General features: G+C 39.0%; 4 protein-coding genes across 6 annotated transcripts; all 4 read right to left on the minus strand.

Annotated features, from left to right (window-relative positions):
- Positions 1 to 1,453: 1,453 nt before the first annotated feature.
- On the minus strand, positions 1,454 to 6,711 carry apoc2 (apolipoprotein C-II). Of its 3 annotated transcripts, none has more exons than XM_073847939.1 (5): positions 6,642 to 6,711; positions 6,134 to 6,196; positions 5,845 to 6,001; positions 4,105 to 4,185; positions 1,454 to 1,944 (listed from the first exon to the last, which is right to left on the minus strand). In XM_073847939.1, exons 2-5 carry the CDS (start codon positions 6,180 to 6,182, stop codon positions 1,848 to 1,850), a joined length of 384 nt encoding a protein of 127 aa, XP_073704040.1. In that variant the 5' UTR covers positions 6,183 to 6,196; positions 6,642 to 6,711; the 3' UTR covers positions 1,454 to 1,847. The 3 variants fall into 3 exon arrangements, with proteins under 3 accessions (XP_073704040.1, XP_073704039.1, XP_073704041.1); XM_073847938.1 differs by having other exon boundaries at positions 6,134 to 6,239; positions 6,642 to 6,693; XM_073847940.1 differs by lacking the exon at positions 4,105 to 4,185 and having other exon boundaries at positions 6,134 to 6,239; positions 6,642 to 6,692.
- A 9,893-nt stretch (positions 6,712 to 16,604) lies between these two features.
- apoa2 (apolipoprotein A-II) lies at positions 16,605 to 18,054 on the minus strand. Its single transcript, XM_073847482.1, has 4 exons — positions 17,934 to 18,054; positions 17,643 to 17,679; positions 17,154 to 17,379; positions 16,605 to 17,048 (listed from the first exon to the last, which is right to left on the minus strand). The coding sequence occupies exons 2-4, from the start codon at positions 17,677 to 17,679 to the stop codon at positions 16,889 to 16,891; spliced, it is 423 nt and encodes a 140-aa protein (XP_073703583.1). The 5' UTR covers positions 17,934 to 18,054; the 3' UTR covers positions 16,605 to 16,888.
- Positions 18,055 to 19,213: 1,159 nt separating this feature from the next.
- apoc4 (apolipoprotein C-IV) lies at positions 19,214 to 20,113 on the minus strand. Its single transcript, XM_073847030.1, has 4 exons — positions 20,011 to 20,113; positions 19,849 to 19,891; positions 19,678 to 19,759; positions 19,214 to 19,594 (listed from the first exon to the last, which is right to left on the minus strand). The coding sequence occupies exons 2-4, from the start codon at positions 19,889 to 19,891 to the stop codon at positions 19,411 to 19,413; spliced, it is 309 nt and encodes a 102-aa protein (XP_073703131.1). The 5' UTR covers positions 20,011 to 20,113; the 3' UTR covers positions 19,214 to 19,410.
- A 1,861-nt stretch (positions 20,114 to 21,974) lies between these two features.
- apoc1 (apolipoprotein C-I) lies at positions 21,975 to 23,431 on the minus strand. The gene is made up of 4 exons (XM_073847630.1): positions 23,351 to 23,431; positions 22,724 to 22,792; positions 22,475 to 22,613; positions 21,975 to 22,305 (listed from the first exon to the last, which is right to left on the minus strand). Exons 2-4 carry the CDS (start codon positions 22,776 to 22,778, stop codon positions 22,245 to 22,247), a joined length of 255 nt encoding a protein of 84 aa, XP_073703731.1. The 5' UTR covers positions 22,779 to 22,792; positions 23,351 to 23,431; the 3' UTR covers positions 21,975 to 22,244.
- Between the last annotated feature and the right edge of the window lie 621 nt (positions 23,432 to 24,052).

Raw genomic sequence — 24,052 nt, forward strand, 5'->3', positions numbered from 1 at the left:
ATACATTTTATACATTGGTTGGGAATGTTGGGATTACATTTGTGTTGTAATTAATAACACAGTTGTATTTTTATATTATAATTGTGATGATGGCACTGACAGGAGGTCTGAAATCTTAGAAAAAGTAGGGATGATAGTTTATTGTATTTTCGAGGTGGCAGGTGGCTATTCAGGAAGGCTGATGGTTTGAATCCCAGTTTCAGAAAGTCAGAAAGCTGTTTGTCTGAATTCAGCTGCTGCCCCGGAGCAAAGTACACTGCCTACTGTGTGCCTAGGCCAACCCCTTTATCTCTGCCCCTAGCTTGGTTTGTGCAAACCTGATGATTATAAATATTTAAACCTAAAATAAGTGTGTATAGAGAGCATGACTGCAAGGTTCCAGTGTTTTTAATACGGGGCAAAACAATAATACTGTCAAAATGTATTCACCCTCATGTTGTTCCAAACTTTTGTTTTTCTATTTGTTCATTTGTTTGTTTTTCTCCCAAGCAGCTCTTAACATATAATGACCAACCACAATTATCATGTTTGTCAATCTCCAAAAAAAAAAGACTAAAAAAGACCTGAAGGATCATGTGACACTGAAACAGCTGCCAAAACCTAATTTGCAGAAATATTTTTAGTTGTTTTAAAATTGTATTAAAATGTCACAACATTTGACTTGTCTTGACGATTAGCAAACTCTTTTGAATTCACAAGTCACTAAAACATACAAAAATCTTATTTTGAAACTTTTGAATGGTGCTCTATATAGACACATATTGTTGTGTCATTTAGTACACTGAATATCTTATATAAAATGTAACATTGAAGGTTGAATGTAGTTGTGAACAATGAGAGGCTAAGGATGAGAACCACTGTTATGGACTCGAATACCCTTTTTTTTGCGGATATGTGGTTGATTACATCAGGAACATTTTTTTTTTTTTTTTTTGATTCCCAGCATAGGTAAAGGTTGAAAAGGTCAATCTGATGTTGCCTAATAATTATTTGTTATAGCTTATCAGTTTCAACAATGTCTGATGCCAGGTGACTGATAGACAGACTTATTTTGTGTCTTTTTTTTTTTACATCTACGATTTATTAAACCAACAACATCAGCTCATGACACTGAAAGGTCATTTCATTCAAAAAGCTCATTAAACTGAAATTCCTCAATTATAGTGAGTCATGACAAATTATACTTATTAACTGATTAACCAGTTCCCTCCTCAGAGAGAGAGAGATGTTTGTATTCAGTCAAAAGACCTTGTGTAAACAGTCGCTAATAACAGTTTTGATCCTGCTAAAAAGGCTTATATTTGCAGATGCCTGGGAAATGAATCCAATTACAAGTAATTCTTCATGGCTGTGTTAAAACTTGCATATTTTGTTGCACTTATGCTTTCAGATTTTTGGTAATTAGAATCTCCATATTTTAGATTTGCTTATGTTCACAAGCAAAGTAAACAACTTGATTTTCTACAAATGTGGAGTTTAATTGTTAATGCTCATGGACACAGAACCACTAAAAGTTGGTACAATACAAGGATTTCTTTCATCTACACAGATAAACTACAATGAAACAGTCGATGATACTGTTTTAACCTGGGCGCACAATAGAGGGAGCCAGGTAACAGTCAGCAGCAAAGGGTCTCTGATCTTCATCCAAAAACAGGTTGTGGTTGAGCACCCTGATGTGTATCAGGGTGCTATGTGCTTTTGCAGTATTTTTGACAGGGCAAAGGTAACAGGCCATTGGGAGACAAGAGTTCAACAGTCATGCTTTCACCTTAGACTGTGCCATCTTCTTGTGGGATGCATATGATTGTGGTTCAGAGTTCTGTTTAGGTGTAATACTATGGGATTTAAGAGCTGTCATGAGAGTACAAAATGTGGTATAGCTGGTCGTTGAAGATGCCGGCATAGGTGCTGACGGCTCGAACTGTGTCTTTATACAGGCTCCTTGATGAGGGAGGAAAGACAAAAAGTCAGAACAAAATAGATCATGAGTCATTTTCAGGGTGTTATGAACTTAAAGGGATAGTTCACCCAAAAATTTAAATAACCTCATGATTTACTCACCCTCAAGCAAGCCTAGGTGTATATGACTCTCTTCTTTCAGACGAATACAGTCAGTTATATTAAAACATGTCCTGGCTTCTCCAAAATTTATAATGGCAGTAATTGGGTGTTGAGATTTTGAAGTCCAAAAAAGTGCATCCATCCATCATAAAAAGTACTCCACACTTTTCCAAGAGGTTAATAAAGGCCTTCTGAAGCAAATCCATGCTTTTGTGTAAGGGAAATATCCATAGTATTCTCTCAAAAAACACGTTTTGTACACAGCAAAGGAAAACCAGTCTCCTCTTGGCTTATACCGAAATCCAAAATTTATTTTATTTTTTTTTTACAAATCCTAGGTTTGTCCTTCTAAATCGTGGCAGGTGTTTTGTTTTGCTCTCTTCATTGTGCTTCCACGTTCGTCACTTCTCACCAGAGCTACGCTACGTCTACGTCCTACGTCATCAGCTGGAACTCCATTTTATTGTTAATGCGTGTACAACAGTTAGCAGAAGCTAGAGATTATTCTTTATAAAGTTTTAAAGGGGTCATCGGATGCAAAACTCACTTTTACATGTTGTTTGAACATTAATGTGTGTTTGCAGTTTGTGTACACAACCACTCTACAATGATAGTGGTATATTTATAATCTTTAAAAGTAATATCCCCTTTATAAAATCTGGTAATTCTTAGCTTCTTGTCGGTGTGATGACACACCGACAGAGGCCACTCCCACAATAGTTGATTGACATGAGCGCTTTACCTTAGACCTGTCCTGACCGAGCTGAAACAGTCTGACTCCGATCTGCAGCTTCACCCACAGCAGAAGTGAGTATAAGGTTTTTTATGCATCTTTGCAAATGGACTTTCTTAATAATGTGTTGGTTAGCAAATTACACAGCTAAATGCGGTTAAAGTAAACATTACGGCTCGTCATCCCACGGCAGAGAGGGGCGGGGCGAGCAGAGCTCATTAGCATTTAAAGGAGCATGCAACAGAATAGCTCGCTCTAAAAAGGGCTGATTTTGACCAGGTAAAAAGAGTGTTTTTTACACTACAATCGAGAAATTTTAACCAAGGTATGTAGGTAAGACCCTAAAGAATCATATCTATATCTATAACTTGTGGAAAATGGGCATCCCATGACCCCTTTAAATATGGATATTTTTCTTACACAAACGCATTGATTCACTTCAGGAGGCCTTTATTAATCCCCCGGAGCCACATGGAGCACTTTTTATGATGGATAGATGCACTTTATTGGACTTTAAAATCTCAACATTCATTCGCTGCCATTATAAATCTTGAATGAGCCAGGACATTTTCTAATACAGCTCCGACTCAATTCGTCTGAAAGAAGAAAGTCATATACACCTAGGATGGCTTGATGGTTAGTAAATCATGGGGTATTTATTATATATAAAAATGAAAATATGCTGAAATTGTACTCCACTTCAGGGCATCCAAGATGTAGAAATGTTTGTTTCTTCATTGGAACAGCATTACATCACTGCTTACCAGTGGAAAAAGTCCATTACCTGTTGTCCTCTCACTTCAAAATCCACCAACATACTTGTTTAGAGCTGTTTTGGTCAGTTTTTGCTTTTAAATCGTGCTTGATCTTTCAATATTTCTCTTCTGATTCAGATGAAATTATCTTTTTACTGAGAACAGCAATATTATGGATGGTGGATTCATATTTTAGTCAGAAGCAGTGGTTTGAACTTAAATGCCTTGATGTTTATTAGAAACGCTTTTTACAAACACATAGCTTATTACTTCACAAAATATCAGTTGATAGACTGAAGATCAATTGGTGAGCAAGTGATGTAAAGCTAAATTTCACCAAATCTCTTTTGATGAATAAATAAACTCATCTACTTCTTGGATGGCCTAAGGGTGGCATTGTCAGTAAGTTTTCATTTTTAAATTAACTATTCCATTAAAATCTCATCATTGCCCATGAATGGTAATAGGAAAGCTACACATGTGCCTGTTTCTAATAGCCCAGAATGGAATGTTCATAAGTATGGACTATGTAATGTATAAAATTGGATGTACTTGGCTTTCTCGTCCAGCTTGTAGCCCTTGATGGTCTCAACACAGTCGCTGGCGGCATCAACGCTTGATTCATAGTAGGACCTAAGTGTAAGATTGATGTGTTTGTGTTAGAAAAATATCCATATTTAAAACTTTAGAAACTGTAATATCTAGCTTCCTCTAACTGTCATGAGCATGTTCACGAGAGAGTGGGGTTCCAGCAGATAAAGTAGGAAATAGACTTAGTGTAAGCTCTGTTGAGAATATGCTAGTCTCACGAGAACCAAGTTTAGTTTGCAGCAAAGGTAAACCAGTCTCCTATATCGAAACCCTCCAACATTTCTCTTTACAAATCCAAATTTTGTACTTCTAATTCATGACTGTTGTTTTGCTCTTTCCATTGCACTTCCACATTTGTCAATTCTCACCTGAGCTTACGCTACACCTACATGCTATGTCATCTGCTAAAACTCCACTCTTTCATGAATGCACATACGACAGTTAAGCTACAAATAATGGTTTATAAACTGTTAAATATGGATATTTTTCTTACATAAACACATTAGTTCGCTTCAGAAAGCCTTTATTAATCCCCTGGAGCCATGTGGATCACTTTTTATGATGGATAGATGCACTTTATTGGACTTTAAAATCTCAACAGCCATTCACTGCCATTATAAAGCTTGGCAGTTTTTGTTTAATGTAACTCCTAACCGCATTTGTCTTAAAGAAGAAAGTCATATACACCTAGGATAGCTAGAGGGTGAGTAAATCATGGGATTATTTCTATTTTTAAATGAAAGAATTACATTTTGCCGAAAATATACTGACCTTCAGGGCATCCAAGATGTGGAATAGTTTGTTTCTTCATTGAAACAGATTTGGAGAAATTTAGCATTACAACACTGCTCACCAGTGGAAAAAGTCACTTTAAAATCCACCAACATATTTGCTTAAAGCTGCTTTTGCTAATAAACTGTGCTTGATCTTTCAATATTTCTCCTCTGATTCAGATGAAATTACTTTTTCACTGAAAAAAGCTATATTATGGATGGTGGGTTTACATTTTAGTCAGAAGCAGCGGGTTGAACTCTAAAAATGCGTTGATGTTTATTAGAAACCCTTTTTACAAACCCGTAGTTTTTCACTTCACAAGATGTTAATTGATGGACTGGAGTTGTGACAATTACTTGTGGATTACTGTGATGTTTGTATCAGCTGTTTGGACTCTCATTCCAACGGCACCCATTCACTGCAGAGGATCCATTGGTGAGCAAGTGATGTAATGCTACATTTTTCCAATCTCTTGTGATGAATAAATAAACTCAACTACATCTGGGAGTACATCGTCAGTAATTTATCATTTTTAGATGAACTATTATGTTAAAATCTCATAACTGCCAATGTATTGTATTACACTCTTAAAAATAAAGGTGCTTCACAATGCTATAGAAGAACCTTTTTTGTCTAACTGGTTCCATAAAGAACCTTTAACATCTGAAGAACCTTTCTGTTTCACAAAAGGTTCTTTGTGGTGAAAGAAGGTTCTTCAGATTATAAAAATGTGAGAAAGAGATGGTTCTTTGAAGAACCATTGACTGAATAGTTCTTTGTGGAACCAAAAATGGTTCTTCTTTGGCATCGCTGTGAAGAACCCTTTAAAGCACCTTTATTTTTAAGAGTGTAGGAAACTACACATGTGCTTTTTTCTAAAAGCTCAGAAGGGAATGTTTTGAAGTAATATATAAAAACTGGATTTACTTGGCTTTCTCGTCCAGTTTGTAGCCCTTGAGGGTCTCAACGTAGCCGCTGGCAGTGTCAACGCTTGTGTCGTAGTAGGACCTAAGTGTGTCCACCACGGTGGCAATGGTTCCCTTCTCCTCCTCCGCCTGCCTGGGCACACGGAAGCTCTCCGCTCCTGCAGGGGGTAAGACAAAGAGGGAGTGAGATAAGTCATTCTTTATTTTCATGTTTCATTGTACTTCATTAGCAGAAATAATAATAATAATCCAAACCAAGTACGTTTATAAATGTGTGTTTTTGTACATACCCAGAGCAAGGAAAGCAACGACAACTGTGATAACCAGTAGCTTGTTCATAATGGCAGGTATCACTGAGGGATTTAGTAAAGAACTGGTCAAATGACAGCAGCACAACTGTGAGGACATAAATGTGACCACAAGAGGGCATTATTTTATTTTTAGTGCATTCGGTCACTTATTAAGTCATTGATAGGGTATAAAAAGCATATACTGTTTGTGCTATTACTGGTTAAGCACTTTTACTGGCATTAGTTCGTTTTTGTAAGACCATATCCATTTGCTCATATAATAAAGGTAGTGAAAAGATCAGTATGTTTAAGAAAACCGTGTGTTTTATCTGTTATATTTGCAATAACAAAGCTTTAAAACACACTAAATGCAGCAATATTATCTGTACAGTCCTCTTACGTCATGTGAATTTTAGTAGTTAGATTCATAGATGCTAAACAGACAAGAAGTCTGTCCTAATATCTGAACATTTTTATAATAGAAGAGGGAAAATATAGCTGTACTCACAGTTTCTCCTCAGCGGAAAGTGTGTCAGACGGGTTAGCGGCAAAAACTCTTGGCCTATCTTATATACGAGTACAGATTTATTGACCTGATAAGTCAAGTGCCAAAGTGCAGCCGACTCAGATAAATGTTATGTGAGTGTGTGTGTGTTTATGTGGAACTGTGCTTTTAGTGGGGGCTTGTTGTAAGATAAGAAAGCCTAAAATGAGATTACCTGCTAAAAAGATATGCCTCTTCACATAAATAGACATACTGATTGATCACATTAAACAAACTCGCTGACTTTGATCAACAGTCTGACATTTAAGAATAAGTAAAGCTCATATCTGAGCTTTTAATATGATAATACACTATGATAGCTGCTTTTATATACTGTTCCCCGTCCTCCAGCAGACAGATAAATGCTCACTGGCTCTTGTCTTGCGTAAATGAACTTCAACACGTCACCAAATAAAGTCCTAAGTCTGTTTTAACATATACACGTCAGCCTGTCGAGGCTTCGTCAGGGTATTTTTTTGCAGAAGTCTTTGTGTTTGTAGATATAGATCTTTCTTTGTGTCTATACAAGATTTGTATTTAGTCAACCAGCTAATATCCAGCCACTATATTCCAAATAACAGCGACAAGCTTAAGCAGGATGTCCAGGGGAGATATCAGCTGTTGTAGTTATAGTTTCGGATTAAGGCGTTGATGAATGTGATAATTAACTAAAAAGAAACCAGGGAGTGATAATGACTTTGGCAGCAGTACAGATAGTGAGAAACCACAGTAAAATTTCTGGGATGCAGTGATGCTGGTGGTTGGTTGAAAAATGTTAACAGTTTGTATAATGATAACTATTTTATATACAGTCAAACCATTTTTATTCGTTCATTCGATATAGTACCAAAATGGTACTAAAATATGACAAGAACTCAGAGTTAAACTGTGTCAGAACAAATCTATCTTGATTATGTCTGATAACTTTGATTGAAAGGTATGTAATGGATTACAATCAACCAAAAATTCAGACAACTGTTGGTATGACAATATTTACACATCCATCAATATTTTGTTGACTAATTACCAAGCAATGCCTAATTTAGTTCAGTCTGTGGTGTAAAAAGGTCACATTAGCAATTACAGAAAAAACACTTAAGCAAAACATGGTCAGCTCAAAGTGTCTGAATATTTTTTTTGGTTCCAATTTTGTATCAGTTTTGCTGGTAGTCCACTGTTTGAAGAATTTTTGAGTGTAATATGTAACAGTTTACTTTATTTTGCTATCCTCACTTACATAAATGTGACCCTGGACCACAAAACCAGTCTTAAGTCGCTGGGGTATATTTGTAGCAATAGCCAAAAATACATTGCATGGGTCAAAATTTTTGATTTTTCTTTTATGCCAAAAATCATTAAGAAACTAAGTAAAGATCATGTTCCAATGAAGATTTTTTGTAAAATTCCTACTGTAAACATATCAAAATGTAATTTTTGGTTTGTAATATGCATTGTTAAGAACCTAATTTGGACAACTTTAAAGGTGATTTTCTCAGTCTTTTTTATTTTTTTGCATCCTCGGATTTCTGATTTCAAATAGATGTATCTCAGCCAAATATTGTCCTATCCTAACAAACCATACATCAATAGAAAGTTTATTTATTGAGCTTTCATATGATGTATAAATCTCAGTTCCCTTCCGGAGGGAACTCTACGCTGCGTCCTGGTTAGGACACTTTGGGAACTGCTCTCAGCGTGACCGGTTCTGAAGCTCTTATAAAACAACGACAATGAACTTGACATTGACCGGCGCCAGCCCATGACGTCATTAACAAGGCGCCTACTAGTATAAAGGGGCGCTTGTGAATACATCAACCATCTTTTTGTTCTTCAGCCGTACCTTGTTCTAAGCTCGAGTAGAATGATGATTCCTAGAGTATACAGTTCAGCAAGTGTGCAGAATCCGTGTCAGAGAAATCTGACACCAGATGACGTGCGCAGCCTGTTTGTTATGTGTTTGGGTGTGAGCACGCGCGCTCTGTTCTTGAGAGTGCAGAGCGCGTCCATCGTGAGAGTTTCTCTCTAAGGAAACTCCGCTCTCGTTTGTCCCCTTTTCCGAGGGAATCGGGACATTTATCTGCCCTACGCGGCTCGGGTCCCGTTGCAGCCGAGGCTGCACGGAGAACGAGCCCGCGGTGGTTACAGATGAAGCGCGCACATGAGTTGAGAGATGTGTAATCTCTCACGCTCGTCAGCCGCGGACGAGGGTGAGCTGCGGGCGAAGGATGTATTAATCTCTGACATCCTTTGATACAGCAGCAAGTGCTCTACTGGTTTTAGCCAGGTAAGCAGGATGTGGCTGTTATGGGCGAAAAGTGATTTTCTGAGCTCTCACAGCCTGCCTGCCCCGCGTATGATGAGCTGTTGTCTGTTATGAGCCGCGCTGCGGTCTGCTTTGATCTGCGGTGAAAGCACGTGCAGGGGGAGGTTGCTCATAGCAATTTATATGAGCAATTTCACCCTGACCATAACAGACCAGTCCCCATATACATCCCATTCCCTCCTGATCTATATATTAGGATCGGGAGGGCATGGGATAAACCATATTCAGCCGCACTCATCTATATCAGCATGTTAGTTATGCTGGTGCAGAGTGAGTGCGTGAGTATGGCGGGGCGTCGATGCCATCGCCTGAGGATATGCTTGCTGCCTCTCGGCTTGGTGGCGTCGACGCTGAGGGCATACGCGGCAGCGGGTCAGGCTGGTGCTGCCTGCACGCAGTGGCAGTGTTGCAGGCGTACCGGGCTGATCTGCTGGAGGATGAAGACCCGTGGAGATGGCTGAGCTGTTTTCACACCACAGGCTTGTAGATGAATTTTGGCAGACATCGGGGAGAAAGATGAGTGCTTTCTCCTCGATGCGCCAGTCTCGCCTTCCGAATCATTCGGTACATCCGTTGTTACGATGTTCGACTGACTCAGGGAGGCGGAGGCGTGCTCAGCGGCTAATAGATCCTTTGGGGTCTGTTATTTCTCACCGGTCCTCATCTCCACCCGAATGCAGGGGGAGCCTGGCCCCTCCTGGCCTGCGGGCTGGAGGCAGGGCCAGGCGGTTTGTGTGGCCACTCGAGACCCTCCTCCTGGGAGGGGTAGGTCTCAGAGGAGACGTGATGTGCGTTATGGGAGATGGGATCGTAGGGAAACGATCCTCTCCCTTCTCCCTCACGTCGTGCGGCCGCCCACCCCTTTTTTCCCCTTAAGACTCTGGGGCTGGGCTGATGATAGATTGATAAATTCAATCCGTTGGCCCGGTACATGAACTGACATATAGGTGTATATGTATATGTACGTATTCTTTGTCTACCAGCTCCGCTTGGGTGAGACTTTAGTATTTGAGCTACTGAGCTCCTAAGGTCCCTGAGTGTCGAGTGTAGCCAGGTCTTCCCTCGTTTGTGAGTTAGTGTACCAAGACCTCCACTCGTAAATAACTCCTGTAGGGGTTAGGCGTTGTCAGGCTTCCTCTCATTCTGAGAGTTATCCCTTGAAGCCTCCGCTGCTTTCGAGCTCGGCTTAGGCACTATTTATACCTGCATATGCATGTCTACACACCTACTGGGTGTGGCAGTCTACCCCGTCCCGTGGTAAGAGTCCCTCTAGACTCCGCTCGTCTGAGTGTGAAGACCGGGAGGTTAGGGTAGGTTCCCCACCCTCTTTTTAAGAAGATAGGAGCAACCCAGGGTTGAGCGCATGGGCTGCCTCTCTTTGTGAGTCAGTGCACTGAAGGCCCCGCTCCCCAGGGCCCTGTCAAAAAGGGAAAGAAAGAAGTTTCTTTAGTGAGAGAGGAAAGTTTAGAAAACCCCCCCCCCTAAGTGTGAGGATTTTTTCAGGCCTCCTCTCTCTGAGAGTTGCGCTGACGAGATGCCCCTCTATGGAGGTTCTTGTCTAGGCTGATTTCTCACAGTTCTATCAGATTTGGGCAGTTCTGGGAGCTGGTAGGCTCTCGTGAGCCTCGCTCTACACCGAAGCGTACAGTGTTAGGTCCTCCTTGGCGGAAGCCCTGGTCTGGACCTCCAGGTTTCACCTTTGAACCCTGTATAGGCGCTTACAGCTCTGTCCAGATAGCATTTAGGGGGTTGAGTGTAGTAGGTCTCCCCTCATTATTAATGAGCTCTGTTGGTTAGCACCTCCACTCCTAGACTTTCCTGCCACGGTGAGCGTTGTCAGGGTGCTGCAGGCTTCCTCTCGATTGAGAGTCCTTCTGTAGGAGCCTCCGCTCTTCGCTGCTGCTGATCAGACCTCCTTTCGCCTAGTGGCGTCATGATGTAGGTCGGGCGACTGGTCTTCCCCTATGGTTTAGACTTAGAATGGTTAGATGTGTTCTCCTGCATGAGAACCGTCCAGCTGCAGCCTTCGCTCCCCTCAGTGCTCCGCTTACAAGTACATACTCGTGGTATTTAGCTGGTAGGCCTGCTTAGGCCTCGCTAACTGCTGTACTCTGTGCTTTGAGCCCTCTGCCAAAGCTGAGTATTGTTAAGGCTCTCTCTTTCCAGACTTGAAGCCTCCACTCTACAGATTCCTGTGATGTGGGTTCATGTACTTGTAGCGTTGAGTGTAGCCAGGTCTCCCCTCAGTGGGTTTTTCGTAAGACCTCCACTCTCGAGCATCTCTCGCTAGGGACTATTAGAATACCGCTCACCAAGACCGAGTGTTGTCAGGCTTTTTTCTCTCTGTGAGATTCGTTTCAAAGCCTCCACTCTACAGGGCCCTGCTCTGAGCATTTGGGCCCTGCTGTGAGTCCCGGTATTCTCTGAGCGTTGAGTGTAGCTAGGTCTCCCCTCACTAAAAATATTTGGGTGAGATCTCCACTCCATAGAGCTAGGAGATTGAGCGTTGCTAGGCTTCCCCTCATCCGAGGGTCTCTGTGAAGCCTCCGTTCCCCTGAAGCTCCGCTCCGGGTACTTTCAGACGTGAGTGTAGCTAGGTCTCCCCTCACTGTATATTTGGTGTGAGATCTCCACTCTGTAGAGCTGGGAGGTTGAGCGTTGTCAGGTGTTCCTCTCATTCTGAGAGTCTCTATGAAGGCCTCCGTTCCCCAGAAGCTCCGTTTTTAGTACCTCCAAGCGTGAGTGTAGCCAGGTCTCTCCTCACTTAGAGCGTTGAGGCCTCCACTCGTAAAGAGCTGGCGGATTGAGCGTGTTGGGGCTTCCCCTCTGGTGAGGCCCCCGTTCTCCAGAAGCTCCGCTTCCAGTCTTTCCCTCCAGGCGTGAGTGTAGTCAGGTCTCCCCTCATGAAGGGTTATTGAGATCTCCACTCCTAAGAGCTAGTGGATTGAACGTTGTCAGGTTTCCTCTCTTTTTAGAGAGTCTTCTGTGAAGCCTCCGTTCCCCAGAAGCTCCGCCTCCAGTACTTTCAAGCGTGAGTGTAGCCAGGTCTCCCCTCACTGAAGGGTTATCTGAGACCTCCACTCCTAAGAGCTAGTGGATTGAACGTTGTCAGGTTTCCTCTCTTTTTAGAGAGTCTTCTGTGAAGCCTCCGTTCTCCAGAAGCTCCGCTTCCAGTACCTCTAGGCGTGAGTGTAGCTAGGTCTCCCCTCACTGAAGGGTTATTTGAGACCTCCACTCCTAAGAGCTAGTGGATTGAACGTTGTCAGGTTTCCTCTCTTTTTAGAGAGTCTTCTGTGAAGCCTCCGTTCTCCAGAAGCTCCGCCTCTGTACTTACAAGCATGAGTGTAGTCAGGTCTCCCCTCATACAAGGGTTTATGTTTGAGACCTCCACTCTTACAAGAGCTCCGAAGCTCCAGGCTTTGCTGTCGCCTGTGATAATTATATGGTGTTTCCCTCGCAATGCTCTGGGCACCTCCTCAAACCCACAGTAAGTGGTGAGTACTCACGCGAAGCTTTTGAGCACTCCTTAAAACCCACGTGAAGTGGTAAGTGCACACGCAAGTCCTTGGGCACTTTCTAAAATCCACATGAGTGGTAAAGATTCCCCCCTAAGGTTGGGTTCTTTTGTAAAATCCTGTATGGTATGGGTTACGCATTATCCTCCGTTCCCATTCTAGAGTTGGTTCTAAAAACCCCTGGGTTTTTCCAACTCCACTACAGACAGCACTACTTATAGGATCGAGTGTCGCTAGGCTTCCTCTCATCTAGAGAGTCTTCTTGCAGAAGCCTCCACTCTCCTGAGAACTCCACTTAAGTGGTTCTATTGCTTAGGCTCCTGGAGCCTCATGGATCACCTCCAGTGTTGTGTAGTTAGGTCTCCGACCTCCACTCCCAGAGTTCCCCGCAAGCACAGAGTGTTGCTAGGCTTTCTCTCGTTTAGAGAGTCTCTTTAGAGCCTCCGCTCCTCAGAACCCCCGTCTAGTGTGAAGGCTTAAGGGTAAGCTTCACTACTAGCGGTGAGTGTAGGTAGGCCTACTCTCGCTTAGAAGTATCAGGCCTCCACTCCTTGGAGTTCCGTGCTTGGGTGGCCGAGCCAGCTGTGACGTCGGCCCGAGCGATTTCGCCGGTAGTGGGGAGTGATGTTCCTTCTTGACTCCTCAATCAGTCAGTTGTTCACTTACTCCTCAGCATGGCGGTGTTGGTATATCGTTCCCAAAGTGTCCTAACCAGGACGCAGCGTAGAGTTCCCTCCGGAAGGGAACGTCTCAGGTTACGTAGGTAACCCTAGTTCCCTGAGGACAGGGAACGAGACGCTGCGTCTCGTAGCCATGCCTCGGGCCCCACTTACGTCTCCATCAGACAAAAAGATGGTTGATGTATTCACAAGCGCCCCTTTATACTAGTAGGCGCCTTGTTAATGACGTCATGGGCTGGCGCCGGTCAATGTCAAGTTCATTGTCGTTGTTTTATAAGAGCTTCAGAACCGGTCACGCTGAGAGCAGTTCCCAAAGTGTCCTAACCAGGACGCAGCGTCTTGTTCCCTGTCCTCAGGGAACTAGGGTTACCTACGTAACCTGAGACGTTTTGTCAAATTTAACCTTATGACTGGTTTTGTGGTCCAGGGTCACAAATGAACTATAGTGTCCTTCACCCACTAGTAAAAAAACATATCAAAATTATATAATTTTTTGGTTTGACTGTATGTGCTGTATATATTATAGTTTGTGTAGGCTATAAGAGAGATGTGTTACGCAATACACAATCTTTTTGCACACTTGAGGGCATTATTTCGTTAAAAATCATAGGCAGAGCTTAAGTCAGTCAGTTAGACACTAAACTGCTTGGGTGCTCTTTTTTATGGTTGCCTTCAGCTTTCTTAGTTGAGGTTAAAACACTTAAAATTCAATTCAGTATCATTTGACTGCACTGACACTATTAAATTAAAGCAAAACTTGAACTGAATTGAGCTGGATGATGACACTGTTGCTTTTTGTAGGGCTGCTTTGTGGCTTAATCAAATTCATTTTATAATTGATGAACTTTGTGCAGTTATTAAACTGAACTGGATCAACACTGAACTCACTTGGGCTGAATAATGGCACTATTGGCTGCTTTACAGCTAAATTTTAATTTGTTATAAAATGAATGACTTTTGAATCATTAATGTTGTTTACTTGTTTATCACTGTGAATGTTCTTTGAAACAATCTGTAATGACTTGCATGGGTGTCTGGGTGGTTGCTTACTTGCTCAAGTTTCTGGCATTTTAAAACTTAAATAAGGCTATGGATTTTTTTCTTCTATTATGAAATCATGTCCCATCATCAGTAATAGTATACCTTTCCTCAATAAGCTGCTGGATTTGCAGCATCATTGTATAGGTATATCAAATGCAGGATTTGGAAGTTACCTCATGTTGTTCCAAACCCATAAGACCTTTGTTCATCTTTGTTCATCAAACACTAACTAAAATATTTTTGATGAAATCCGAGAGATTTCTGACCCTGCATAGACAGCATGCAACTGACATGTTCAAGGCTCAGAAAGGTAGTAAGGACATTGTTAAAATCAACCTAGTCTCATGGCGAAAACGAACTTGTAGAAACGTTTTCGCGAGACGCAAATATACGTACCAATAAGTACACTCTTAAAAATAAAGGTGCTTCACGATGCCATAGAAGAAGCTTTTGTCTAAATGGTTCCATAAAAACCTTTTAACATCTGAAGGACCTTTCTGTTTCACAAAAGGTTCTTCAGATTATAAAAAGGTAAGAAAGAGATGGTAATTTAAAGAACCTTTGACTGAATGGTTCTTTGTGGAACCAAAAATGTTTTTTTTATGGCATCACTGTGAAGAACCTTTTAAAGCACCTTTATTTTTAAGAGTGTACATATCACTGCAGTTTCCAACCAAAAGTGGCACTAAACGAGTGTTTTTTCCCCCAGAACAGATAAACGTACATATGGTATGTTTTATGGTAAAAGCTAGATGGTATACATATGTGCTCTACAGTAATTACTGTTTTTGCATTATTTTAGGAGGTAGGTTTAGGGTTGGGGTAGGTGTAGGAGTAGACGTTATTAAAACACAATCTAATTTATTGTAAGTTTACGGCAGCAACTGTTTTAACCAAATTTTATGTGACGTTGGTTTTGTATGTGTCACCGCTGTTCTGACTTGAAATATCTGTAGAGTGGCGCTATAACTCTAATGCTCCGTGACGTTTTAAAATACCATACCTCTGCACTACACCTAAACCTACCCAATAGTATGAACAAAAGCAAATGTGATGTAAAAACACAAACGCAAGCATACTATTTTAGCTTGTTTTTCGATCTCTCATCTTTCAGCCCTTTCATCATGAGTCATGTTTTATTTACTCAAGGGTTCTGTGCCCAAGGATTCCACATTCTAAGTCCAATTCTGTGCTTCAAAGCTTGTTATGGCCGGTGTTCCGACAATTTGTGCTACCCCCCGTCACGTACACCTACCCCAGCCCTAAACCTAACCTTACAGTAATAAAAATATAGTGTTGGTAGCGTAATCTGATATGTAGCATTATTTGTCAGAACACCGAAAAGTAAACATGTATCAAGATTTTGATAGAAGATGATTTGCAATTTTTGCCCATCCTTACTTATTTCAACCAGAATATACAGACAGTGAACTAATTAGAGAGATGGATGATCCATGCCAGAACATCAGTTGACATGGAAGAGGAGAAATTGTTGAATAAAGTCATTATTTTGGTTTTCTTTGCACACAAAGAGTATTTTGTAGCTTCGTAAAATCATGGTTGAACCACTGATGTCACATGGACTATTTTAAAGATGTTAACTAAAAGATCCTTACTACCTTTCTGGGCCTTAAATGTGGTAGTTGTATTGCTGTTAATGCAGGGTCAGAAAGCTCTCGGATTTCATCAAAAAAAAATCTTAATTTGTGTTGCGAAGATAAACAAAGGTCTTACGGGTTTGGAACGACATAAAGGTGAGTAATTAATAACAGAATTTTCATTTTGGGGTGAACTTTCTCTTTAAGGATCATTATCAGGGGGATGTTCGCAAATTATGAGCAAACATAATAACTATACTTGTCTTATTATTAGTAGTAATATTAGTATTTGTTTTTTTTTTCACACTGTCAAACAAAGCAAAACTTTTTTTGCTCCTAAACTTCAACTATAACACTTTATTACAGTATTACAGAAGCTAAATTTTGTATGAACCGATCCAAATAACTAAAGATGAAAGTTGTAAGAGAAGCTATTTCTTTTTTTCAGTGAGAAAGCATATTCTTTGATTTCTATTAAGTTGAATTAAACATTTCTTAAACATATTTGCATTTGTGTTCAGATTTGTGAATATGTACGTTAATGTAATTCTTTTGTTCATGTCAGACTAGAGAGAGACTGTGGAGCTCATCCTTGATCATGATTACACAAGAGTGCACTGCGCGTGTGAACACTGACCTTCTGAAATAAACCTCTAATAATAATGCTGTTTAAACAAATCCCTTATGTTATGTTAAAATAAATCTACCCATGTTTTAGTTTTTCTTATGCTACAGTATACATTCTAGTTAATCACACTCAAAAGTCAGGCTTGCGTTTTCCAGAGGTTTTTATTTGGAATGAGTCTTGTTGTTTCTTTATGAGGCGCACAAAATCACATACTTCATACTCTATTAATGCTGGACCAGATGTTATTTTTTTCCTGCACTGAACAGAACAGTATCAAATACACAGTATATACATGAAAAAACGCACTGACAAAATGACTGTTTCGCACACAGCTGTCAGATCGTTTCAGATTTGGATCCATTATTGAAGCAATGAAAATACATGTTTGCTGGGTTGAAGGAGTCAGTGGTTGACGAGCTGCAGACTCTAATTTTCAGTAGGCAGGACAGTATCCAGCACTGGCTTGATGTTGGTAATTGCTTTGTCTAGGTGTTCACCAACGTAGGGTCGCAGATAGTGGCCGTAAACACCAAGAAGACCCATGCGACCTTTATCTACAATGGGGTCGAGCTCAGAGACCAGAGCGCTGGAAGAAGCACACAAAATAGGTTTACTCACACAGAATAACTGGAATGAATGTTGTTAGGATGATATGGAATCAGTAAGATTACTAGTTAGAGGCAGCTCTCACCCGAGAATTTTCATGGCACTTTCCACTCTTGGGCTTTTCCTCAATTCTTCAATAATCTCCTTGGCTTGATCTCCTGTTGGTGAGCCCTCTGCTAGTGGTTGAAGGGCTTGTTTGAGATTTTCCCAAGCGTTGACGAGCCTCTTTAGGAAAACTGCCTTCAGACCCTCATATTTCTCTACTAACTCCTTGTCAGGGTCGGGGACCTCTGCCCACACACACACCGACACTACAAAAGGAAGAAAAGAACTTGAGAATGATATATAAGCAGCCATTTGCCCACCTTAAACAGCATTTCTTAAAGAGTTCCTAGTTACTATGTGTATGAAGTCTTGTTTTTCATTGAGACGTGTGAAAAAGGATAGTTTGGACCAGTCATAATCTTGCCTGATGAGCTAACTGAGATAAACAGGCCTCAGGCCTTCTGTTCTAATATGTCTTATTATTTTTTCTCTGCACCAGAGAAACAAATTTTCAAGAACAAGTTTTTACCTTGGAGTGCAAGGATGAGAGCGAATGTCAGCTTCATCTAGGGAAGAAGACAGAAATTTAGACATGATATGCTTGCTGAACAGGTCAGTGAATGTAAATTTCACCATTTTTAACCAAAGATTCAACTGTCATGACAGTTCTTAACGTAGTAGTTTTAATACAGCGTTTTGCATTTGCAAAAATAGATAATGCATTTCAATTCTTTTTAAAGTAGTAATGCATCATAAGTATTTTATCATTAAATGTTAATGCATGCATATATAAGAGCAAAATGGTGAAGACTCGCTTTACCTTGTGCTAGTGAGATTCCTGTAGTGAGAAATAACGGACTGGAGTCAACTGCTGTGGCTGTGTCTGCGGTTATATTGTCTACCGGCCATCCCTATATCTGCCTGACTGCTTGACCAAATAAACGTCATCACACACACACACTCAATAACTTTAAATCAATCACACATTCTTGCTGCATGCATACACACACACACACACACCCACGCGGGTGGACCTACTGTTCCTACAGCACAAACATGTACACCATGGTTTGCCCAAAGTCCACTGTTCCCTTTGTGTGTATTAATAAGGCATGAGAGGATACTTATGAAATCACCAATCGGGGATATTCAAGTGCCCTCCGTTTTCGTTAGAACATTAAATATGCATTAAGACAAAACAAGACCCTCAAATATAATATTCCACATCATACAATATAAAAGCATAGTATATGTTGATGTATATGCATAAGAATCGGTTTTGGCTGTAGAATTGGCTTATATAATATTGTTACCGTACTGAACAAAACAAATTATTTAAATATTGGAAGCTACACTTGAATATCCATGAAACCTTTCAAATGCAGAAAAGGTTCTTTATAGTCGAAAAAAGTTCTTTAGATGTTCTTCAAAGTGGTTGTTTTAGGAATTGTTCACTGAAAGGTGCTTTGGGGAACCAAAAATGGTTATTCTATGGCATCGCTGCAAAAACACCCATTTGGAAACTTTATTTTTAGGAGTGTAATTCACTTTTTTATTAACTACCTACTAATAGATAGAATAGCCAATTCAATTCAAATTTATTTGCAATTTTCACAAAACATATTGTTCAAAAATAATATTTAGTTGGCTTACACTTATAGAATGCATTCAAATATAGAATACATTCAAATAAAGATAAAACCTTTTTTAACTGATTCAGCACTAAATTCACTGATTGTGATCAGATAGCCGTTTCATTTTTGACTGCCAGAATCAATATTCCTGACTTTAATGCACATAAACTATTGCGGGTTACGCAAAGGCTGTCCAAAGGTTGTGAAAAACTTTCCACATGCCAAATTGACAGAAGCAGACCCTAGTGAACTTTCCACTTTGGAACATAACGTGTCTAATCTACAACCTGCGGACCCTTTTAGTTCCTTTTTTTCATAATATTCATTTGATTCAGTTATTGGGCAAATATTTATTGCTTCCGTTCATTCATTTTCCATCTTTTATTTTTGTCTTTTCCTTAACTTTTTTTCTGTTTACTTCTGTCCATCCACTCATGCATTTCTCATGAAAAGATTCCACAATGCATTTTTGTGACATTATTCATGTTTATTCATTTGGTGTTAAAAGGAAACATACAGAAAGATATTTGTACTTTATCTTTAGTTGTGCATTATTACAACTGTATGACATTGGAGGTATAATTTATAATATTATAATCTACAATCTAATCCTGACAGCTTCTGTGAGGAACACTGGGATTGTTCCCTGAAGAATTGCTCTTCTTATTCATCTTGGGTTGATCTGAAAGTATGCACTCTGTTTTTCACTCTCTCCCACAGGGAACTTGCACGGTCTTTTGCCCACTCCACATAAGGGTCTGTTACAGGTTTGAGATGTTCCTCATAGTACATGCCAGCAAAACCAGCCACTGTGCTGCCAACATTTAGAACTTTAGCCTTTGTGTCCCTGTAACAAACACACAGACAAACACAGAGGTAGAACAAAATGTAGAACAACATGTTCACGATAAATGCATCTTTTAGCAGTACCTGTACGCTTGCTTTGCTCTTTCAAGATATCCAGCATCGTCTGGAGCAGATGTGGGCAACGGGTTGGATGATGTCAAACACACTAAAAGACCATAGATGTAAAGATTTAAAAAGAAGTTGCTTGACAATTATAAAACATAAAAATATATACGTGCATGTGTAAAGCCAGACCTTGCAATGTCACAACCAGAACAAAGAAAATCAATCTGGACATCTGGAAGAATAATCAATTGAATTAGCTAATGGTGACGATAGATCTGGAATTGCTTACATGTGCATTATTACAGTCTGGTGGTAACAAGTTAAACTCAAACATATATAGTAAATATGTACCTTTAGAGTTAACGCAGTAGAAGTAAATGTAGTTTTTTTTCTTCAGAAGAACTATCAGCAGGATTCTCACTCTTGTTTTTCTGAGATGAGCTTGTCTGGTTCAGTGTATTCTGTGAAGAATGATATCGTGTTGCAGTAATGCTGTATTTGAGTCAATTGACATTCTGAGAAACAGGTCACACATCATTTCTAAACAGGCACTGCCTGCTGTTTACTTAGATAAAGAGCGAAAACAACCCAGTTTAAAGCTTGGGATATAAACTAAATGAAATAAATATATAAATAAGAAATGTTAGAGGGAAAAAAAAAATCACAATTCTGTATTTCAGCAGTAGTTTTGGCCATTTTTTTTCTTTGTGCAGTGTCCACTTGATGAAGGTGGGGTTAGGGCTCTATATGGCCCTGAGCCATATGGCTTTGCCTTTATTAATGACGACTATACATCTACACTCCAAAGGCAACTATATATACACTACCGTTCAAACGTTTGGGATCAGTAAGACTTGTCATTTTGTTTTAAGAAGTCTCTTTAAAGAAGGCATTTATTTGATCAAAAATACAGAAAAAAAACTAATATTGTACAATTTTTATTACAATATAAAATAATGGTTTCTATTTTTATATACATTAAAATAGAATTTATTCCTGTGATGTGAAGCTGAATTTTCATCAGCCACTACTCCAGTTTTAAGTGGCTCATGATCCTTCAGAAATCATTCTAATATGCTTATTTATTATTAGAATTATTTATGTTGGAAACAGTTGTGCTGCCAAATGTGTTTTGGAACATGTGATACTTTTTATTTAGGATTTTTTGATGAATAAAAAGTTAAAAAGAACAGCATGTATTCAAAATAAAAAAATAATTTCTAACACTTTTTTTATCAATTCAGACACACTCTTGCTAAATAAAGGTATTCATTTCTTTATAAAAAAGGAAGAACAAAAAATTTACTGACCCTAAACTTTTGAACAGAAGTGTATATTGTTAGAAAAGATTTCTATTTGAAATAAATGCTGTTATTTTAACTTTTTATCCATCAAAGAATTCAGAAAAATGTGTCACATGTTCCAAAATAATATTAAGTATATTAGATAATAATAAATCAGTATTATTACAATGATTTTCTAAGGATCATGTGACACTGTATAATGGAGTAATGATGCTGAAAATTCAACTTTGATCACAGTAATAATTAGATTTTATTGTACTGTATATTGAAATATAAAAATGTTATTTTAAATAATATAATATTTCACAATATTATTAATTATTTATTTTTGATCAAATAAACACTTGGATGAGCAGAAGATACTTTATTAAAAAATATTAAAAACCTTGCTGATCCCAAACTTTTAAAAGAATGATTCCTTTTACCAGTCGCTTTTTTTTTTTTCTCTATCAGTGACTGTTAGCCCAAATGGAGAATGTTTCAACCCTGCCCCACTAAGGAACTGAACAGAAAAACAAATTTACATTTGTTGCATGTAGGCCAGACAAATTCAATAGTGGGATGTAATTCAAGGAAAAAAAGGGTACACTTGACTGCTGAACTGGATTGATTGATATTAATGATGGGAATGTACTGATCATTAACTGAGGACAAACAGTGACTTTAACCTCATGTGGCCTGATGTTAAAAGCCCTTTGACCTATGATTTGCATTTCACTTTATTTAGTGGTGTGTACATTTATATATTGATTTATCTTTTATTCATTATTACGTTTATTCTTTTAAGTGTTTGCCTTAAGCCTGGATATTGTTTTTTATTTGCTATTTCTTTTAGAAAAAAACCTAAACTACCAAAATTGACTTAAATGATTTCATGAAGCATATTGTAGTTATGTAGATTGATACAAATAATACATATATAAATTCAAATGATTTATATTCAAAATAATTCAATATACAGTTGTTAAATTTTAAATGATCAGTCCAGCAAATGATGCAAAAACAAATTGGTTCAGTTTTTTTCACAGTTTATTCTTTTGAAAAAATTCTGAATGCATATTTAGATTTTACATCTTCCACCACAGTATTTATCAGCATCCCACAAAATTGTAAACTATTAGACAGATTACACAAATGACAATCAGATCATCACAGTTTTTGAAGATGTACTGAACTGTAACAAATGCACCAGTTGGCACAACGGGGTGGGGGTGGTATCACATATCACATAGTAATTGCGTGATTGCAGGGATGAGGGGTATAAGGTCATTGGTTTTCACTTTAATTGAAGGTTTCAGACAGCTTCTGCTTCACCTTCTCAAACTGCTCAGTAAACCAGTTCCTATCAAGACAAAAAGACATTCATATTAGTAAAAAGCAAACTGACAATTAGAAATTATATCAGCTTCTATGTCAGTGACAGAAAACAACATGAACGTCCTAATAAAACATTTTATAAATATAAAAATAACATTTTTTTCTGAAACTTCAAAAAGGTTAGATCATCTTACTTGGTCTTAACAGCAAACTCGCTCTGTTCAATCTGTTCGAAGGTAGTCTTGGTCTTCGTTGTCAGGTCATCTGCAATCTCCTTCACCTGGGTCTGAAATTTGGCGAACTGCTGCTCCAGTGTGCCCTCATCCTGGGCCTCTGTTTAAATGTAAGCCACACATTGTAAATGCCTAAATCTTATCTATGTTTATATGAAATGTAAATCGACTACGAGTTGTATACTGTAGAAGCGTCAGGGATAATTTTACCTGTGTGTACAGCAAGTACAAGCATCAGCACGGCTGCAGCCAGGTACAGTTTCATCTTTGCAGTCTTTCCTAAAACACAGAGAGAATAAAACGCGATTAGAAAATCAGCAATAGTCATTTCGACCGATTTAGGGTAAAATTATTTGATGACTACGTAGCAAATATAAGCCAAACGTCACATCCCGAGTGTCTAGAATAGTTTGTTTTCTATTAGGAACTTCGTGGCTAACTGGTTGTTAAATATTTTAATGTTCTGTTTTAACAAGACGTTTAGTTACATATGATAAATATGTGTTTAAGACGTTCGCTTCAGTAATGCTAATAAAAATAAACAACTAAACGTAAACGTACATTTTTTTTTATATTTCCATTTTTGCTCTTCTGTTTTCTAAACTACTGTTTTTAAATGTTAAATGCTGCTTTTAATCGACTAGCTGGAATAATAAAAACCTGCTGAGTTTGCCTATGGCAAACAACGACGCCTAGATGTCGCCAATATGCTGCGTATTTACTTACTGAACGTAAGACGTGAACGTTTATGCTATTGTTTCAGCATAAAGCTCGCTGCGTACTTTGTTTATAAGTTTGGAAAGTTATCACCACAGGAATAAATGTAAGCTGTCATACCTTTCTTGCAGTCCTCAAGAGAATTGGTTTGAGATTGTAATGCCCCACAGATGGCTTGGCCCTTTATAGCGGTGCTGAGCTGACGTAGTGTGATAACACCACCTCTGACCTATCAAGACCTCCTGCGATCACTCTCTGTTCCCTCATCTCTCTGTTGATCTTCTTTCTATGTTTTGCCATGTCACACATGGCTATAGTGAACATCTTTTCAAAGTAAGTGCCACAACAGCTGTACTGCCAGAGATTCCATTTAATTATTCCTAAAAAAAATATATATAGGCTATTAATGAGTTCAGTGACCTTTGAAACAACAATAACAGTCACAAATGAAACAATGTTACAAAACAGTGGGCATTTTCTTTATCTGGTACCCTGATGCCCTGGATGGTACAACGTTCATTCATTATCAGGGATTTTACAATTGCTTACGTGCTTTTCTCAACACACACATTTTCAAAGCTATTCTAAAAGTCAAATCAATGTAAAGCTGTTCCTTATTGAATATTCAGGATGTGAAAAAAAGGATCTAAAATATTAGTTCCAGTTTCTTTAATATCAGTTTCATTACTATTAATTCAAAGTGTTCAATAATGATCGCATTACGCTGCTCTGTGTAAACACTGCTGAAACTGGAAGTAGTGATTGGAGGAACCTCTAATCGAACACCATTTTGTGTCTAGGGCTTGATATCAGATGAAGAAA

The sequence above is a fragment of the Garra rufa genome, chromosome 9 (assembly GCF_049309525.1).
Source record: "Garra rufa chromosome 9, GarRuf1.0, whole genome shotgun sequence".
In the NCBI taxonomy this organism is placed as follows: Eukaryota; Metazoa; Chordata; class Actinopteri; order Cypriniformes; family Cyprinidae; genus Garra; species Garra rufa.

Excerpts from the sequence above, each read along its gene's own strand:
- apoc2 (XM_073847939.1), bottom strand. The coding sequence starts at position 6,182 with ATGAACAAGCTACTGGTTATCACAGTTGTCGTTGCTTTCCTTGCTCTG. Across the intron at positions 6,002-6,133 it reads CGTTGCTTTCCTTGCTCTGG|GAGCGGAGAGCTTCCGTGTG; the intron begins GTATGTACAAAA and ends TACCCCCTGCAG. Across the intron at positions 4,186-5,844 it reads AAACTGGACGAGAAAGCCAA|GTCCTACTATGAATCAAGCG; the intron begins GTAAATCCAGTT and ends TCTTACACTTAG.
- apoa2 (XM_073847482.1), bottom strand. The coding sequence starts at position 17,679 with ATGAAGCTGACATTCGCTCTCATCCTTGCACTCCAAG. Across the intron at positions 17,380-17,642 it reads TCTCATCCTTGCACTCCAAG|TGTCGGTGTGTGTGTGGGCA; the intron begins GTAAAAACTTGT and ends TTCCTTTTGTAG. Across the intron at positions 17,049-17,153 it reads AGTGCCATGAAAATTCTCGG|CGCTCTGGTCTCTGAGCTCG; the intron begins GTGAGAGCTGCC and ends TGCTTCTTCCAG.
- apoc4 (XM_073847030.1), bottom strand. The coding sequence starts at position 19,891 with ATGTCCAGATTGATTTTCTTTGTTCTGGTTGTGACATTGCAAG. Across the intron at positions 19,760-19,848 it reads TCTGGTTGTGACATTGCAAG|TGTGTTTGACATCATCCAAC; the intron begins GTCTGGCTTTAC and ends ATGGTCTTTTAG. Across the intron at positions 19,595-19,677 it reads AGAGCAAAGCAAGCGTACAG|GGACACAAAGGCTAAAGTTC; the intron begins GTACTGCTAAAA and ends TGTTTGTTACAG.
- apoc1 (XM_073847630.1), bottom strand. The coding sequence starts at position 22,778 with ATGAAACTGTACCTGGCTGCAGCCGTGCTGATGCTTGTACTTGCTGTA. Across the intron at positions 22,614-22,723 it reads TGTACTTGCTGTACACACAG|AGGCCCAGGATGAGGGCACA; the intron begins GTAAAATTATCC and ends ACATTTAAACAG. Across the intron at positions 22,306-22,474 it reads GAGTTTGCTGTTAAGACCAA|GAACTGGTTTACTGAGCAGT; the intron begins GTAAGATGATCT and ends TTGTCTTGATAG.